Source organism: Alligator sinensis, unplaced genomic scaffold, assembly GCF_000455745.1.
Source record: "Alligator sinensis unplaced genomic scaffold, ASM45574v1 scaffold1032_1, whole genome shotgun sequence".
Taxonomy (NCBI): domain Eukaryota; kingdom Metazoa; phylum Chordata; order Crocodylia; family Alligatoridae; genus Alligator; species Alligator sinensis.
In genome coordinates, this window is record NW_005842450.1 from 234,169 (window position 1) to 251,924 (window position 17,756).

The 17,756-nt window shown below is 58.7% G+C and overlaps 2 protein-coding genes across 3 annotated transcripts in view; one reads left to right on the top strand and one right to left on the bottom strand.

Annotated features, from left to right (window-relative positions):
* The window catches only part of LOC112551385 (collagen alpha-1(I) chain-like), a 26,657-nt gene extending 10,148 nt beyond the window's left edge, over positions 1 to 16,509 (top strand). Inside the window, exons 1-2 of one of the 2 annotated variants that reach the window (XR_003095681.1) lie at positions 7,983 to 16,281; positions 16,350 to 16,509. The gene's annotated coding sequence lies outside the window, so the exon portion shown is untranslated. Of the gene's footprint in view, positions 1 to 7,982; positions 16,282 to 16,349 lie in introns of those variants that run through there. The other variant, XM_025212168.1, reaches the window with a different exon arrangement.
* A 134-nt stretch (positions 16,510 to 16,643) lies between these two features.
* KIAA1755 (KIAA1755 ortholog) overlaps positions 16,644 to 17,756 on the bottom strand; it is a 17,202-nt gene continuing 16,089 nt past the window's right edge. The window contains 1 exon segment of the mRNA XM_025212178.1: positions 16,644 to 16,756. Coding sequence (XP_025067963.1) covers positions 16,644 to 16,756 — 113 coding nt within the window.

Below are 17,756 nucleotides of genomic sequence, written 5' to 3' on the forward strand. Positions count from 1 at the left end.
TCAAATGGTGCAATAAATCCTGCTCGAGCAGAAGGCTTGGGACCAGCTGTGGTTAATTAGAGAGTCCGCCATGCTCTAATTGGCTCCAACGCGTGTGCACGGCCCAGCGAGTCAGGTGGGAGCCGCATCTTGAGATGCGTTGCTGGACCCGCGGAGGAGCTCACGGCTTATGGTCTGTGCTATTCACCCGCCAGTCGCCCTCCTCGAGAATCGACCCCTCGTGGCACTGGGCAGATGCCGAGCAATGATGCTGGATGGTCCAGGCTCTCCTCTCCACTGCATCCAACTCTGTTGGCTGCTATGAATTCCCCTCTGCCATGAAAGCTGGCATGAAGGACCTTGGGCCTGGTTGGAAATGCTTGGCATTCGTTGGAAAATGCTGATGCACTGAACAGGAAACATTTCATTTCCCAAACACATGGGAATATAGGTTTAGAGCTAAACCAAATCACCACCAGATTCCTCCCAAAGCAGATACCCTGTTTCGGCCTGCGTACGCTGTAATGAAGTCATTCGTGAGATGATCACAATGATTATTTCTCAATAGTCCGTTCTGGACCAAGGACCTTTCTTGTCAGGACTCTTGATAAATGAGTTCCTTCAAAAAGTCTCTGTTCTTATAATGAATATTTCCAGCAACGCCATTTTGCTGGAAAGGCCCCAACCAGCTCTACTCCAAATGCTTGCTTAGCACAGCTGGTGCAATTAGCAACACAGTGCGCGCCAGGGAGGAACATGACTGCAAATAGTTTTTCTGCCCAGCAGTTTTAAGAAAGGCCAAGGGGATGTGCACAACCAGGGGGCCGTTGTAGGATGGTCCGTCTGATGCCCTTGGTATTAGGGGAGAGCCTGAGAACAGCATCCTACTTTTCAACAGTCGTTGTCCCTAGTTTAGGCGATGACTTTGCCTGTACAGCTTTGATGCGAGTCCCAGGAGGTTTGAAATGCCGTTGCATACATTTTTCTCTTCCGTGCAGTGGTTTCTCTTCCGCTTCAACTCTGAGTGGATATTCATACTCCTCTGGGCACTTCCTGGGGGTCGGGCAGAGGGAGGAGGAATGAGAAATACCCAAACCAGGTGTCTGGTGTGGAGTGCTACAAGAAGCCCGGGCACTGCTACAGCACTGGGTTATGACCCTTTATTACTCAGCGTTGGCCGTGCTCATCCTTTGGAGATGCTGTCCTCTAGATGCACCTAGTCTGCTGCCTGTAATTTATAATAAATAGGCCAGTAATGGCCTTGGCTTCTCTGCAAGGCAAATCTAAACCAGATTCTTCTCACTCTGCTTTCATTTTGCTCAGACACACGAGCGATTTACTACCTAGCGATGGGGGTGTTTGTGTGCACGTCTGCTGGAAGGAGACCCAACGGGCAGGATGGGATGGTGGGGGAGGCTGTTTAATGGTTCGGGTGGGTTTCACCCGTATTTGGGATCTCAGGTCAGATGAATACTGGGTCAACGATGATGTCTGAGGGGTGTTGCCATCTGCCGGCTGGGCAAGCAGCCCTCCTGCCCGTGGCTGCGGCATCATCGGGGATCAGCAGCTCTCGGGGGAGCAGCGCATGTGAGCTCCCAGCAACGTCCACAGGCTCCCAGTAGGCCTTGCTGGGCCCGGGGCTCTGCATCTCCGCGTGGCATGTCGTCCTGATGGTCGATGTCCCGCAGCTGGGTGGGATGTTACTCGCCCTTGGTTGTGAGAGCCGCTGTGGCCAGCGTCTCACGCAAGGAGAGGCTCCACGCATTCCTGGCCATCCAGCATTCCTGTGCACGCCGTGGAGGCGCTGGAAAGGCCCCCGGATGTGGGACGTGAGCCGCCCGCCCGCCCGGGCATGTTATTTTTGCTGTGCGTTGCAAGCGGCGAGCTCAGAGGAGGAAGGTGTTTGCCTTGCGGGTGCCAGCAGTTTGCTCAAGGAGGTCAGCAGACTTGCGACTTCCCCTCCTGCCCATCCTTGAAACAGGAGCCTCTTCACGGCGTGCACCCTCCCTGCACAGACAGGCCCGGTGCTGTTTGCTTTGCCGAGTGTGGGCGCGCTAGTGCCCGCAGCTCGTGGGGTTGTGCTAGCAAATCCTGACTCGGCTGTTGATGCAGACGGGCGAGCGAGCCCCTGAGAGCAGGCGCGTTAGTCATCTCTCTGCTTCTTTCCGGAGGTTGCTTCATGTTACATGGATACAAGGGCCACCACCTTCGCAGCCCGGTGTGGAGGGCTTCTCTAAGAAACCCCCGGGAATAAATGCGTCGTGTCACAGCGCCCAGATAGCCCCAGGCAGTGGCCGTGCGAGTGGCTGGTGAGGGATGGGGCAGCCAGACCTTGGTGGAGCAGGTCGGGTCAGCGCGTGGGTTGGAAAGCTCGGAGGCACGTGGAGGGGCGGGAGGAGACGGGCTGGTGATGCAGGAGGCGGTGGGGTGGGTGGATGCAGAGAGGCCCGATCTGAGCGAGCTGAGACCGCTTTGCTTTGGCTGTCGTGGGTGGGCAGAAGGCGCTGTCAGAGCCAGGACACCCGAAACACGTGTCCTGGGGCGTGAGAGCCGGCTCAGGGGCATCGAGGGGCTGTGGCTCCTCAAGCACGCTCTGCTTTGTAGGCATGCGTGAGGCTGCAGCGCCAAGCCCGTCTGAAGAGGAGCCGGCTTTTGCTGAGCCCACGAGAGGCTCCAGTGAGTGCTGTCCCATGCATTTGATTAACTGGCAGGTGGTTTCTTTCTAATAGTTCAGGGCATCCGTTGCACCGGGAGCAGCCCGAGGCATTTGTCGTCCATATTTGTAGGTCACTTAGTGCCACGGGGCCGTATGGACGACGCAGGCCCCTCAGCCCCGCAGGCAAGTAACGGAGTAATGCCATTATCTGATCACAGTAATTCCCACAGCAAGGACAAAGGACAGACTCTCATTTTTGAAGTTTTCTCCCCAGAGCCTGTGTTTACATCCTGTGATGCCTTTCTCGGCAGGAAGGTTGCAGTAGCCGACAGTGCAATGATTATATAAGGACGCACCTAAACCCTATTGTCCCGGGCACCCAGCTGGGTGCGCGGGGTCCGTAGGGGCGGGGGGGAGGCATCCTCCCCTTAGTTATCATGTGTGGGGCAGGGAGAAGGGCCGGGTGGGAAGGGCTGCAGCAGAGACAACGGCTCGGGTTGAAGGAGCGACAAATGGATCGGTTCCCGGGTCGCGCTGCCCCGGATCTGCGCGGCACGGCCAGGTGGCTTCCAGCCGGAGCCAGCGCACCGTAGAAATCATAAAGCCGTTTAAGACCCGTTCCACGTGAAAGAGCAGGGACAAAAACACCGACTCCGGGGCTGGCCTGCATGATGCACCGGGCCCGGGGCGCTGCAGAACCGCACGGCCCCTTCCCGCAGGGCCTTCGTGGAGGCGCAGAGACAGGCCCAGGCGGGGGTCTGAAAGCAGGGGCAGCTCTGCAGACCTGCCTCCCAGAAGAGGTGACGTTGGTGCAAAAGCATTTCATGTCCTGGAGCCAGGGCAGGCCGGGAGGTTTGTGTCTGGCAGCAGGAAGCCTCGTCTCCCAGCCCCTGCCTCAGCTCCGGCTGCAGAGCATGGTGTCTGGCAGAGGATGGCGTCTGGCGGAGCGAGGCATGCAGCCCAGCGTGGCTCTGACAGCACACAGAGGCTTTCTTGGGGGAGCCCCACCTCTCCCCCGGTCCCCGGCGGGGCCCTGTATTCGACACCCCTGCGCTGTGAAGCAGCAGGGCAAAGTGAAGGTCCTGCAGCCATCCGGAGAGGACCGGGGCGGGCGGGGGATGCGGTCCCTCTGCCCGTGCACGGCTCCGGAGGACACGAGATAAGGGGGAGCAGGAGCAGGGGAGGATGATCGGACCCGGCAGAGACGAGCCGCGCAGCGTGGAGGGGAAGGGCCAGGCCTGGCAGGCGGCAGGGCGCTGCTCGTACTCACGCCGCGGCCAGGGCAGGGCAGCCTGCTTCCCCCCGCGCTGGGGCAGGGGTGTCCAGGGCTGGCAGCGAGCAGGGAGGCGGCTGCCAAGCGGGGTGTGAGGCTTGCACTCCTGCCAGGCCCATATGAATGGCCGGAGCCAAGTGCCTCGATATGTTCTGGTTTGCGAGCTGTGCACCATCCGCGTGCTCGTGCCTCTCCCCTGCCAAGCGGCTTCCTCTGCAGTGGCCCCTTGGACAGCTGCTCCCCAACCCAGCCTCGGCTTGTGCTCGGGCCCGTCCTTACCCACGTGCTTTGCCCAGGGCTTTGGCACGGGCACGGGCACCGGCACCTGGTCTAGGTGCACGTTACGTTGCAGCCCTGTCAGGTGAATGACTGCCCCAGCACCACCAGGCTGCTGGGCCCTTCTCCCTGCCTCTGGGCCAGGTCCCCTGGGAGCATCATTCCTCCTGGACCTTGGTGGCAGCCCTGCCAGCCACCTGCCAGGGCACCGAGCGGGGCCATCGCTGTCCTGCTGGGCTTTAGCCTTGCAATGTGGAGCCGATGGCCCCACACTTCTCTCCTCTGCCGGCTCCGCGCAGCCCAGAAATGCTGCCTCTCTGTTCCCATCTCCGCTCCCCGTGTCCTTTGCAGCTGGGGGAGTCGGCATCAGGATTCAGTGGGGGTCGGCCCCCGCCCATCTCGGGTAGGTTTATAGCCTGGATCACAGTCCGTACAGCCCCGGCTACACTGCTGGGAGCCAGCTGTGTCCTGCTCTCCCATCCCTGCAGCGGGGTTGCAGAGAGGATGGAGCTGGGCTGTGCTCAGTGGGAGCAGATGGCAGGACAAGGAGCAATGGGCTCCACTGCAGCAAGGGAAGTTGAGGTTGGATATTGGGAAAAACTCTCTCCCGAGGAGGGCGGTGAAGCACTGGAGCAGGCTCCCCAGAGCGGCGGTGCAGTCTCCATCCTTGGAGGTGTTGAAGCCCTGGGTAGACAAAGCCTTGGCTGGGATGATGCAGTTGGGGCTGGTCCTGCTTGGAGCAGGGGGTTGGACTCGATGTGATCTCCTGAGCTCCCTTCCACCCTCGCTGTCTGTGATCCTGTGAGTTGGGGGAGCGCCAGCGCGGATGGCAGGCCTGGACGCTCGCCCCCCAGGTACCTGCCTCCGGTGCAAGAGCAAAGGGAGGCAGCGCTCCTGTGCCATCGCTTCGTCTTGTGATGACCCAGGAGAAGCGGCGATTGAATTCCCAGGGCAGAACATCCTGGACTTTGCTTTTCTAAAACAAAAAATGCGCAAAGGAATTTATTATTGGAGCATTCTTGATCTCTGGCCCAAAGCCCGTGGTTTTTAAGAGCACAAACACAAACCTAGCGAGTGGCTCTTGCTTTATGCATGATTTCAGAAATCCTGCCGACGCAGCGGGGGGAGGCGAGGGGAACGGTTTCATCTGCAGGTTCGTTTTAGCGGCAGCTGGTGATTTGGTTTGGAGGCTGGGAGCGGGGCCGGGGGAAGGTCGGGCTGGCGTCTTAGAAGAGCACAACGTGCGAGTCTCCTGGCAGAGGATGCAGATGGTGGGAAATTGGTTTTAAAATTGCAAAGCAGAGAGCGTGGAGGACAGGCAGGTCAGCGTGTCGGGGAAAATGAGGGTGTCTGGAGAGTCCTGGCCCTGCCTGGCCTCTGGGGAGGGAAGCCGTACCGGACACGGTGCCAGCTGCTGGCGGGGCAACGTGCCGGGGTCGGTGCTGCTGCAGCGGTGGAGCTGGGCATCGTAGGGTCTTCCCGTCATAAGAACGGCTCTGAGATTTGGGGGGCATTTGCTAGAGAAGTTAACCATTAACCCACGACCAGTCTGTGGGGCCACACTAATACCACGGCAGCCTCCACGTAGAGGTTATCTAGGCCCCCCCAGACTCGGCTGAACGGCGGATCTCAGTGCTGGTAGAAACCCGGCCCGGTCCCCGCGCTCTCTGCCCCCTCTTCCTCCGCGGTGGCTGCGTTTCAGTGGCCTCTAAAGAAATCCCTGCCTGGACACGCTCTGTTTGGTTTGCATGTGAGATGCTCCAGCTCTGGGGTCCTTTTATTGCCCGTCAGCTTGCTAATCTGCCACATTTGGCCCAAGGCAGCGCGTCTCCCGGGGGTCAGCGTGGTTGAGCGAGTCTGCTGCTGCTCGACCCTGATGTCGGGCTGTCGCCGGAGTTGGCTTTGATGTAGGAGAGAAGAGGGATGAGGTGCTGGGCCCAGTGGCCACTTCTAGCTCTTGTTTAATGCTAGATAAGGAGCCGAGGGCAACGCCAGTGCCAGCCTTCGCTGGCCCTTGCAACGGTCAGCTGTGACCGTAGGCTGCGTCCCTTCAATAAGGAGGGCACGCTCCCTTCCAAAAGCCTGGCCACGCAGCCCTGTGCCAGGCCAGGGAGCCGTTCTCCAATCTATCATTTGCATGAGACGCCGGGGAAACAAAGACCGCAGAGCAAGACAAACGAGCGACAGGATGAGTTATAACACGGGCCCGTGGCAGATTGAAATGCGTAAATCTGGCTGAGGTCAAACTCCAGCCTCCCCGGCTATTGCTTCCACCCCGCGGGGGGCAGGAAGGACCCGCGGGAAGGAGTCGTGCTCCGTTCTGGTTGGGCTGCGTGCCTCGCAAGGGGTCTGTCCCCGTCTCTGCGACCCCGGGCTGTCCGTCCTCAGAAACGCACTGGCCAAGCGTGCCGATCGCGCTGCTTTGTGCTCTCTCGCCTTTCCTCGCGGGGCTCCGAGTGCGAAGCCACTGAGCCACCACGAGTGGGATGGAGCAGTATTATCCCCGTTTTTCAGGTGGCTTAACAGAAACAGAGAGATGAAAGCAACTTCCCCTCTTCCTGCAGGCCTTCGGGCTTCAAACAATGCCTCAAACAACCTCCTTTGTGTTTTCCAGCAAGGTGCCCGGTGTCATAATGGGAACACTCACAGTTTCCAACAGCCTCCAGAGGCCGGGGCAGCTGGGTCAGTGGAAAACCCAGACCTCCCTTCCTTCCCTCCCCGAGGTCAGACCGGGTTGGATGTGGAGCCGCGACCCCTCATCTGTTTTCTCCGTTATTCTAACAGATTCCTTTGCGTTTCCCAGAGCTCCCTTATCTCTGCCGGCTGCCGGCCGGCCGGAGGGGAAGGGCACGGCTCGAGGTTTCTCTCTGTTCCTCCTGATGGAAAGGAGCCGCTAACAAAGTGGGCTCCATTGCCAGGGGCCTCGTCTGTGCTTGTAATTAGAACAAATGGTTCACGCAGCAGAGCTGAATGCTGTTTGAGGCCACGGCAGGCTGAGACGGGTCTCTGCATCGCTGCCCGCTCTGCCCAGAGCTCCTCGTGTCTGTTCGCCTGCCCAAGCCAAACCCACGGATGTGAGCGCCGCCGACCTCTGGGGCCGCGGGCCCTCGTCTGACCGGGGATCCGCTCTGGCCCCTCTCCCTGGCACTGAAATCGGGGTCCAAACCCCTAGCCAAGCAGCACGTAAAGTGCTCTCTTCTCAGCACAAAGGGGAAGGCCAGGGTCTGCGGGAACGGGAGAGCGCCCACGTCTTCCTCTGGCCTGCAGCATCCATCCTCAGGCGTGGTTCTTTCCATCTCGTCAGCACCACCGCGGGGGAGATGCCCTCGCTCACCATGCTGTGGGCCCTGCCAGGCTCTAAAGGTCAGAGCAGAAGCGTTTGGAGAACTTGGAGTCTGCAAGAAAACAGAGAAGAGGAACAGCCACGGTGACCTGGGGCCAACACCAGCTGGTTCCTGCTCCCTGCACCAGTTCAAGCTGGGGGCAACTCTCCTTGTGCCACCTCTGCCATCTGGCCCCCTCCCTCTATAGCTTTCTACAGAAAAGTCACCCTGGATTCACATGGTTCGTGCTCGGTCTCCCTCTCCCCAGCCAATCTCCCCTCCCCTCCAGCACCCTACATGCAGCCACATCTGGAGCAGAGCATTCACCTCTGCAGGGGGTTTGGAGAAGAGCCACACACGTGACTAAGGATCGGGGAGGAAGGGATGTAGGAGGAAAAGGAAGAAGTGACCCAAACATCTACGGGGTGCCTAAGCAACCATCGCAGCCCACGCGCTGTCTGCGGGCTGGGGACCTCCAAGGTGGGAGAGGAGCCCTCCAGGGAGGGGGCTGTCGTGGAGTGATACAGGCTGGATACGAAGCCATGCTAATACTTCTACTGTGGCCTGGCTGCAAGAGGTATCCGGCCAGGGGGGAGTCTCCCAGGGAAAGGGGTGCGATCCCACTGCTGGGCCAGGCTGAAGGCTGCATTCGCAAACCGAACAGGCGGGAGCGAGCCTGCATTGGCCAAGGGATGGCCCTTTTCCCACTTCCTCCTCTTCCGCTGCTGCAAAGCGAAGCAGAAAGCCCCCCCGCGCTGCGTGGGCTGGGGGGTATATTTGTCTCGGCGATGGTACTTATTAGTGCTGCCCTGGCTCTGGCCCGGGTGACTCACTTCCTCCATTACGTTGTGTGTTTTTAGCTCACATCTCTCCCGTGCATCTCTCTTGCCTTGGGATCTTTCTGTTCTCCAGGCGGTCCCCGGTCGCCCGTCAAGGCACGGCACTTTCTGTGGTGCCAGACTTCTGCGGTGGGTTTTGGGGCCCAGAACGAGCCGCGATGAGTCCGTGCTGCTTAGCAAGGTGCAGGCCCCTGCAGCCGTTCGTCTCCTGGGGATGCTGTGCACCGGGCAGCGAGTTTGGGCAGTCTGAGGGCCCGGCGGGCTCTCCGTTTTCCACGTGAGAAGCTTTGGGGTGGCCGGAGCCGGGGGAGGCACGTGCAAAGGTGCATGCAGGTTTCCTCGAGCGTGTGCGCGCTCCGTTCCCCGCCTGCCCCCCGCTCCCCGCAAGCTCGGACCCCTGACCCAGCGAGCGGTCCCTGTTGCAGGCATCCCTGCACCCCTATTGTGGAGCTGCCGCTATTAGATTCTCACCCTAGTTTTACGTGGGTTGCTTTTTATCAGCCGCTTCGCTCCTCTGTTTTGCTTCAGAGATTTATTAGCTTTTCCCTTTCCGAAGAGGGATTATTTTCTCAACGCCTTCAGGGAACGACCGGTCTTTGGACTGCAAATAAACCCAGCGCAGCTTAAAATAATTGTTCACGTGAAACCTGCTCGGAGCCACTTCCCCTCGTGCTTGATCGGTCTCTGCAGCGCAGCCGGGCAGCGGGGAGGTCGGCCACCACCGAGGCCTCCCACCAAAGCCCTTGACAAATGATTTTGCCATTTCGTGGACCGGGAAGAGACAATCATTAACTCCCACACTTGGCTTCTGGAAAGGTTACAGCTTAATTGGTCGGATCGCCAGCCATAAATCAAGCAATTGAAGGGTCAAGAGAGACACGGAGAAGTTCTTACGAGGCAGCTGGAGGGCTTTCCTTGGGAAGAGCCATCCAAATGAGCCCACGGAAACTCGGGGAGGGGAAGGGAAGGGAAGGGAAGGGAAGGGAAGGGTGGACCTGAGCTCTTCAGAGCAGAGCTGCGTCTCTCCGGGCTGTGGAAATGCTGGGCTCACGTCCTGCCAGGAGTCGCAATGTGCATTGTGGAAAGAAATGCAGGATTCGGTGGTGTTTGTTCCAAGAGAAGTGATGAATTGAGGGGTTCGTCTGTCGGTGGAGAGCCCCAGACTCACCGCACGCACCTCTCCTCCCTTCCCCTGGACAAGGAACAAGGAGTTAATGGGAGAGGACGTCTCTTCCCAAGACAGGAGCCCGCTGGATTTTCCTTGGTAGAGGAACAAACTCCCAGCCAAAATACAGATTTGTTTTCACCAGACAAATGTCAGCTAAGTTTCTACTCAGCTCAGCGCACACCCAAGAAGGACGGGGACTGGCCTCTTGTCCTGCTTTCCAAGGGGGGTGCAAGACAGATTGCCTTCCTGTTAGACTCAGTCTCTAGCCTCCCTCCAGCGCACACGGGTAATCACCACCATTGCCCGCGTGTCTTCAAGGAGAATATGTTACCCCGCGAGCCTCCTCGTAGCTCTATTCAGACAATCAGTCCTGGGGAACGGCTGCAATCTAGCGCAGCTGAATCATCTCTAGCAGCCTTTCTATTAGTGACAAACTACCTGCGATGGGAGACTCAGGCCCCGTCCATGCATTACAGGTGTGACAAGCACGAGGGGCACCTTTCCTCCTGCCACATGCAGCTTCAGGGCTGGACCGAATCCTCTTGCGCGTCGGGACAGCACGGCCTCATGGCAGCGCCGTGACGGAGGAGGGAAGGAAGAGATGAGCATCTGTGGGCTCAAGACTGCACAGCAATTAGCCATTAGCGAGGGGGTGACGACGGCGACGGCGATGTCGCCGTCTCAGGGTTGACTGGAGACCTGGCACCGCTGACTGCGCCCCGTGCAGTGAACAACCAGCTGTGGTTGTCCAGAGAAGAGCCCGGTCCGAGCGGCTGGGCACCCAGCCCAGGGCCGGCCTTCCAAGCGCGGCCGCATCTGGTCTTAATTAAGTTCACCTTCCCATGCCCGTGCTCCAAAGGAAGGCGTGCTCGTTCCTAGCCTCCACCACCCGCCCTGACCCCGCTGTGCCTGTTTGCCAGCGGCTGCGGTCCAGGCAGGACCATGCACACGTTGTGCGTCTAGAAAGGCAGGCGCAGGCTGCAGCGGGCTACCGCCCCGTCCCTCGTATCCCAGCGCCGGCTGGGAGCAAAAGCGCTGGTAGCCAGGGGTGGGGAGTGGATCTGGGCGGGCTTCGGTGCTGTTGTCACTACACATCGGAAAGCTGGCGCTAGCACTCCCGGGTTCAAGGGCGAGAGTGGAGCGAAGGCACTGCTTTGCGAGGAAAGGAAGGCTCCTAGCACTGCCTCTGGGTCCTCCAGCGTTGTCGCTGGGGCCTGGGGACTGCTGTGCCCCTGAACCCCTTGCATGTGGCATGCTGGGCTGGGAGAACAGCTATGCTTTCGCACACCTAGGAGAGGGGCAGGGACTCAGCCCTCGTACGTACGGATCTGCGGCCACGGGTCCATGCACCGTAGGGCTAGCACGGGTCAGATGCAGCAGGCTTGGGGCTGGCATCATGTCCAGCTGCCTTGAACTCTCCAGCCTGGATGCTCCAAAGCCTGCAGGGCTGGACGTGGTACGAGTTGAACCCATGCCTACAAAGGCATCGAGAGAGGCCTGCTCCCCCCTGCCCACACATCGGTCCCTCTGACCCAGACGCTCCGGATTCAAGTTGGGGGACGGACACACGTGTGGAGCCCGCACCTCTTCGTTCCCATGCTCCTCCAGCTGGGTCTGGCTCCCCACGCCAGCCGGGCACGACCCGCTCCTGTTCTCGTGCAGCCGTGTGTGTGTGTGTGGAGGTGGGGTGCTCTCCCAGGTGCTCACAAGTGTTATTGTGCATCCAGGTGGGGAGCAGGCAGGTGCTGTGCTCATGTAGGACGAGGTCTGGAAGGAATCGGTCTTGCCGGGAGTGCCTACTCCAAGTGGCTAACGCCTTCTCCACCCCAGGCCCAACACAGAGCCCATCATCTGCCGGAGAGGAAATTGCAGGAGATTTACTGAAGGCAAGGATTGCGACGAGGTTGGAAGCTGCATCTTCCAGAAGAGAGCAGAGCGCTGGCTGCGTCCAGGCCCTTCTCTGAGCCAGGTGGGCAGTGCTGGGAGCCCAGCTTATATTTGCCCAAGAGACCAGCGCGTCCCTAGAGCACCCAGTTCTCCATGGAAAGGGCTCTCGGGAAGCTGAAGACAGACAATAGCCAGCAGACAGGGGCTGTTCTAGGAAGCAAAGGAAAATTCACTACAAAAGGGTATTTGAAAACCTTTTGTGGCTCATTTAGACACAAGACCGTGAGACGGCAGGACCGTGAAGGGCCAGAGCCCGGGCTGACACGGGCAGGGACGCTCTGCAAGCCGAGTCCTCATCACCAGCAGAGCCAGCTCCACGTTTCGCTCTGCTTTGGGTTTCTTTTCATCCCTTTCTTTAAGAGCCATTTTTATACTCAGGGCAGTTTATGAATGACCATGGAGAGACTTCCACTTTGTGAGCCAAAACCTTGCCGTGGTTTCAAAATGCTTTCCCCAGGTTTTCTCCCTAACAGCTGCAATTACTGGCCACGTTGGACCCAAACTCCCCAGGGGGTTCAGTTCCTTCCTCCAAATTTGCCATTTGTGGTGAGATTTTTATTCCCAGGAAAAGGCAGCTCACCCCGCTCTAGTCCCGGGATCGCCCTTGCCCTGGGAGGGTGCTCGCGGCGATGACGCACTCAGCTCTTTAGACGATGCAAGTACCCAGCGGGTGCTGCCTTCTGAGTCACCCGGCGGCTTGCTCAATCCCCCGGATCAGACCGCGCCAGCATCAGTCACCGAGCGCTAGAGACGGGCCCAGCCTTGGGCTGAACTTCCCTAGAGTTCAGTAGACTCCCCACTTCCTCCAAGGACTGAGCGGCAGAGCAACTCGCTGCTTGGGAAATCAAGAAATGAATGAGGTCAGGGGACGGCTGGGTATATCCCTTGTTCGTTTTGCCATGGCAGCGCTAGACAGGTGCTTCCGGCGTGCTCCGGCTCTGCTCGGGCACCTCCGCTGCTGGCACGGCGCCCGGGCGCTGATGGTAGAATTGCTGCCCAGAGAGCAAGCTCTGGGGATCGGGCTTTCAATCAGCAGAGCAGCAGTGGCGTGCACCCAGGGGCAGCCAGGGCACTGACCCTTGTGCACAGGGCCTCTTCACCACCTCCACACGCTTGTAGGAACAACCTTTCTTCTGGACCCTCTGTGCATTTTCCCTCTGGGTCAGCCGTCCAAGTGCTTTTTCACTGCAGGGGACACAGTGGGTGCGTCTACACGTGCGCCGTTACTGCTCAGCACGGGCGCGCATCTACACGTGCACACCCACCATGTGCAGTAAATATGGCGACTGCGCTGAGCTGCATCAGGCAGGTATCAAATTTACCCCCGATTATTTACTGCGCAGTAACGCACGTGTAGATGCATTGTTGTGCCTTAACGCTGTGCGTGTGAGGACTGACTTGGGATTCATTTTAGTCCCAAATCAGCTCACCCACAGCGTTGATGCACTTTAACACCTGCACATTCCCACTGACTGGGCAGGAAATTGAAGCCGGCGTCAATGCACGTGTAGACGTGCCCCGTTAGAGCATTCCCGAGCAGGCAGACCTTTAAACACCAATGGACCCAATTCTCTTTTGCACGTGGGCCCCTTACACTCTTCTGAGCGTGCAGAGAAGCACTGAGGGGCAGAACCAGGCCAGGCTTTCATTGGGGAAGCACAAACTGCTGAGGGTGTGAGCGAGCAGGAGGCTAGCGCAGGCCGGCCTGCCCTGGGCATTGCAGCTGCTCGGAACGTGCCCGCCCTGGGATGTTTGAGCACGTCTTCCCACAGAGCACAGGGGCTGGAAGTAAGGCAAACGCCGCGTGCAGACCTCTGCGGCCCCCTACCGAACGCGTCTGGATGCCAGGACCCGTCCCCCAAGGGTCAGGACCGTGCCGATCTCAGGGTTGCCTTTGTCTCTAACTGGAAGCTGCTTTGGGCGAGCGATTCCCCAGGACACTGAAACCAAGTGGGCGAGGGCCCCGCGCGGCTCAAGGTGCTGGGAAGGGGCAGGGGTTTCACACCCTCTCTCCAATGCAGCCAAGGTGCCGATGCGAACAGCAAGGTGGTGCTTGAAGTCCGACCCGTGCTACAGTTCGCTCGTCTGTTGGCTGTTTCGGCGAAGAGATGAAGGGGTGAGCGGGCCATGCCCGAGCAGCAACGTGTCTCCCTCGAACAGCCTGGATGTCCACCATCGGGAAGAGGGCAGGGAAAACTGCACCCCCGGTCTGTCACTAGACCAAAGGTATCGCTCCTCAGTCCTGCAAAGCTTCCGCAAGCACCTCCTTGACCCAAACCTGGGCCGCTGCAGCTAGCGGCTCAGGCGTTTTGCCAGCTGGCTTGTACTAGACTGTGTGAAATCAGGCTTTGGCTGACATTGAGCAGACCCCGGCTCACTGGTGTGGGATGCCTCTCAGCTACTCAAGTGCTTTAGAAACCTCATAAAGCCCAGCAAGCCTTTTACTACGCAGCGTGCTTCCAAGGGCACTGCCGCAACCTCGCTATTGTTGGCGTGCTCTGCCAGGGAAGCAGGCCCCGCAGCAAGCAGCAAGCACGACACGACCTGCAGAAATGCAAGGAGAGAAATGAGTGACAGCATCCAGCCGGCAAACAGAGCAAGCCAGCATCGCCCTGCCCTGGAAAGCCAGATCCCAGGGCTCGTGACCCTGCGGGAGCTGCCGTTGCAAACACTGCCTACCTGGGATTGAGGTGGCACAGGGGATGCCAGGGCCCCGAGGAGAAGCAGCACAGGAGCGGTAGCAGGGAAAAGCAAACATGCACGTGGATGATAGCAGGGCAGTCACTGTAGATTATATGGGTGCAGTCCATCGCACGGGGCACGAGGACACAGTGACTTGGGGCTGACAACAGGTGCCTTGTACTCTCAGTAGGAAGAGCAGGGCCTGGGCTCCTTACCCCAAATGACCTCCTTTCCATTAGGACAGCTGGCAGCGAGGGCCCTGGTCCCTTGCAAGGCGCTGGGATCCTGGACCCGGCGCGCACTGCTCAGGGACGTCCAGGTCTGCAGCAAGATGGGGGCTCTGTGGCACGTGAGTGTGTTTGCAAGTGGGGAAATGTGCGTTCACGTTTATTTTTGTATTAGTAGTGTGTGTGTGAGCGTGCACATGCATGTGTGTGTGTGTGTGTGCACAGGCTGACCTTCTCCTGCATAAGCCTCATTTCTCTGACTGCAGATCCCTTCCCTCCTGCAGTCCTGATGGCTCGTAGCCTCCGTACAGATCAGCGCTTGGCCAGGCTGCTCGCTGTTCTCGGCGGCAGGTTTTCGAGATGGGCCCAAGCAGCAGAGCTCCGATCCAGACCTCACTATACAGCGAGGGGTGAATGCTGGGGTCTGGGGGCAGGCGGTATAATTTGGACCTGCATGCGAGACTCCCCACAGCATGCAGCAATGTGCAAGGGTTAGATACAGCAATGTGCTTAGATCAGTATATAATGGGTGCGTGCAGTGCCTTTTGCAAAGGAGCTTCAGAAAACTGCATACTTACAACCCAGGTAAAGCCAGTCAACCCCGGCAGGCACCCTTTTCCATTCAGGAGCTGGGATAGATTCAACTTGCCCCGTAAAGTAAGAAGGCAACGTCGTAAGGGCAACCAGAACCGGGCTCTGCCCTCCAGGCCATCCCAGGCGGTGTGTGCAGGGCGCGCGCGCACCCCACGCAGCCACGGGAAACGCCAGGAAAAAGCAAAGCCCAAGAAAAATCTTCCTGGAGCACCGTTGTTATTATTCTTATAAACAAGTAAAGTACTTTAAAATCAATATGGAATTTCACTCGGAGCCTCAAGGGAGATTTCATCTCCTGAATTACACGATCGGATAAACTAGCCCCCAGTCCACCTGCCATCTCTGGTATCAGCGGCTATCTCTTCAAAGCCAGGCTGAAAGACCCGCAGAATTAATTAGAATAATCAATCCTAAAAATGACAGAGGTATTGATTAGCACGCTCGTCCCTTCCCTGCTGAGCAGTGCCGTGAGTCTGGCAGGTTTATCAAGGTGATAAAAAGCAAATGGCTAGAGATGGAAGATGCTTATCCAATGACACAGTGTGACAGCCTAACATCCAGCAGCTTTTATATTCAGAGAGGGTCTTGTTCTAACACTTTTATATTATGTTATTTTCAGGAATCATCATAGCCTTCCTCTTGCTCTGATTTATTTTATGCATCAGCTAGTTTTTAATGCTTGTTGATGCCTTAGTTTTCGGAAAGAGAAGTATATGGGCGGGTGGGTGGGTGGGTGGATGGGTGAATATTCAATTCAAATGTAAAAGGGGAAGTCACTTGTGCACAAGTCCCTTGCAACCCGTCTGTTCGATCAAGACGGCTAGTTCCTGGTACCTCCCAGGACACCGGGATTCAAAATCTTTCCCCCCGCCCCGGCAGCCTGCTCCAAACACCCTCACCGAGCATCCGACCATTTGCTTGGCGCGCAAGGACACCGTTTCCCTGGAAAGGTCCCACTGATGGGCCTGGAACGTCCTTTTCACCACTGGCCTTCGCACACAAGCTTTGCGCGTGCAACAGGCACTGATGACCGGGGCTCACTGTCCACATACGTACGTTCAAAGCTGGCCAGCTACCCCCCTCTTCACATTTTGGCTCTGGTATAAGCTGAACTGCAAATCTACCCAGATGGCTAAACGGCCAAACCTTGTGTCCTGCAGTGACACCAATGGCAAGTCCAGCCGATGCAAAGTCGCAGGCCTGGACTCTGCACCTGGACAGGATGGGAGTTATCTGACACTGTACATGGGAGCATGAGATCGCCTCGCCTCCAGTTAGGAAATGGCCTGAGACTGATCCCAGCCATGCACGCGGGAGGTCTGTAGCATCCGGAACAAATGATCACAGAGAACCGGGGTCCGGTAAGAAATTAATACACCTTGCAGTGGCCAATGTGCAACTGGGGGGGTAACGAGGTGGAGGAAGGAAATAGAGCAGCAGAATTATTTACGGACGACTTCAGGATTTGGTGATAGGATGCGAACAAGACTCACAGGCTGCAAGATGAACCCAACCTGCCGCAGGCAGCCGGGCCCCCTGCCAGCCACGGTGACCCCAGGGGCCTGCCACGAGCCCCAGCCAACTGGAGCCTGCTTGCTCCTGAAGGCAGCCGCAGCGTCGCTAGCATCTGCTGAGAATCCCAGACAGAGCCCGCTTACCGCGCGCGGCTCATGAAAAATTCAGAGCCCGTTGACTGTGGCCGAGGACGGCGCCTTCTCCACATCCATCTCCTTCTCTCTCCGTGTTTGCGAGCGTGTCTGAGACGTCTGCAGACATGGCCGCACGCGCCTGCCTAGACAGAACAAATCACGCTCGCTCTTCCCAAGGCCTTCGCGGGGCCAGGAGCGCGGCCGCGGCGCAGCTCAGCTGTGACTGGGATGCGGGAGTGCCCTGGGGGGGCGAATACATTTTTCTGCACCTTCCTCATGGCCAGGGGCTGCCCAGGGGCCCCGTGCGTAGCTCCCAGAGCCAGGGAGGCTGGCCCGCCGTTGCTGTAGTCTTTGCTAGATGCCGGCCAGTGCCGCCAACACCATCCAGCCCTATAGAAACACAGGCAGGCAGGGCTTCGCCTGGCTACCTGCAAACACTGACTGGCTGCCGGGAGACCCCCGGGTCTAAGGTAGCACGGCAATAAACTGGTTTGAGGATGCAGCTGCTCAGCCCCTTGCAAGGGACTCTGTGACAAGGAGCAGCGAGGGACCTGGGCTCCTGTTGCTCGGTGAACGGGCCTGGGAGCAGGTGCACTGCAGCGGGGGCATAGCTGGGAGGAGAGGCAGGGGGAAGGCGGATCAGGGCTGGGTTTGGGGTTCCCGGGGATTTATGCCCACGGGATTTCTGTTTGGCAGCCGTGCACTTCCTGATGGCAGACCCGGCCTGACTTCTGCAAAGCTGCCCTGCCGTGCTACACACCGACCCCTCGGAGAGCTCTGCGTTGGGGTTGATTGTGGTTAATAAAGCCAGTCCTGTACAAAATAAGTGAGAACGCAGCACCGTCGGCTGGGGAGGGGAGGGGAGGGGAGGAAGATATGGGAACAGGGGAACGGTCCCGAGCAAGGGGGTCTTGGAGGAGGCAGGGGTGGGTCTGTGACGGCACGCGGGGCTCGGCGTGCTCGGCTGGGCACGGGCTCAGCACGGCCCTCTGCTCCCGCAGCGGAGCAAGGACCAAGTGGAGGACGTCACGGGCCGGCTGGCGTAGGTGGCAGCGAGGGGACGGGCCCTTTTTCTGCTCTCACTCAGGGTCCAGCTCTGCCTCTTCTGAAGGCAGCTAATGACCCAGGAGCAACACGCTCTTC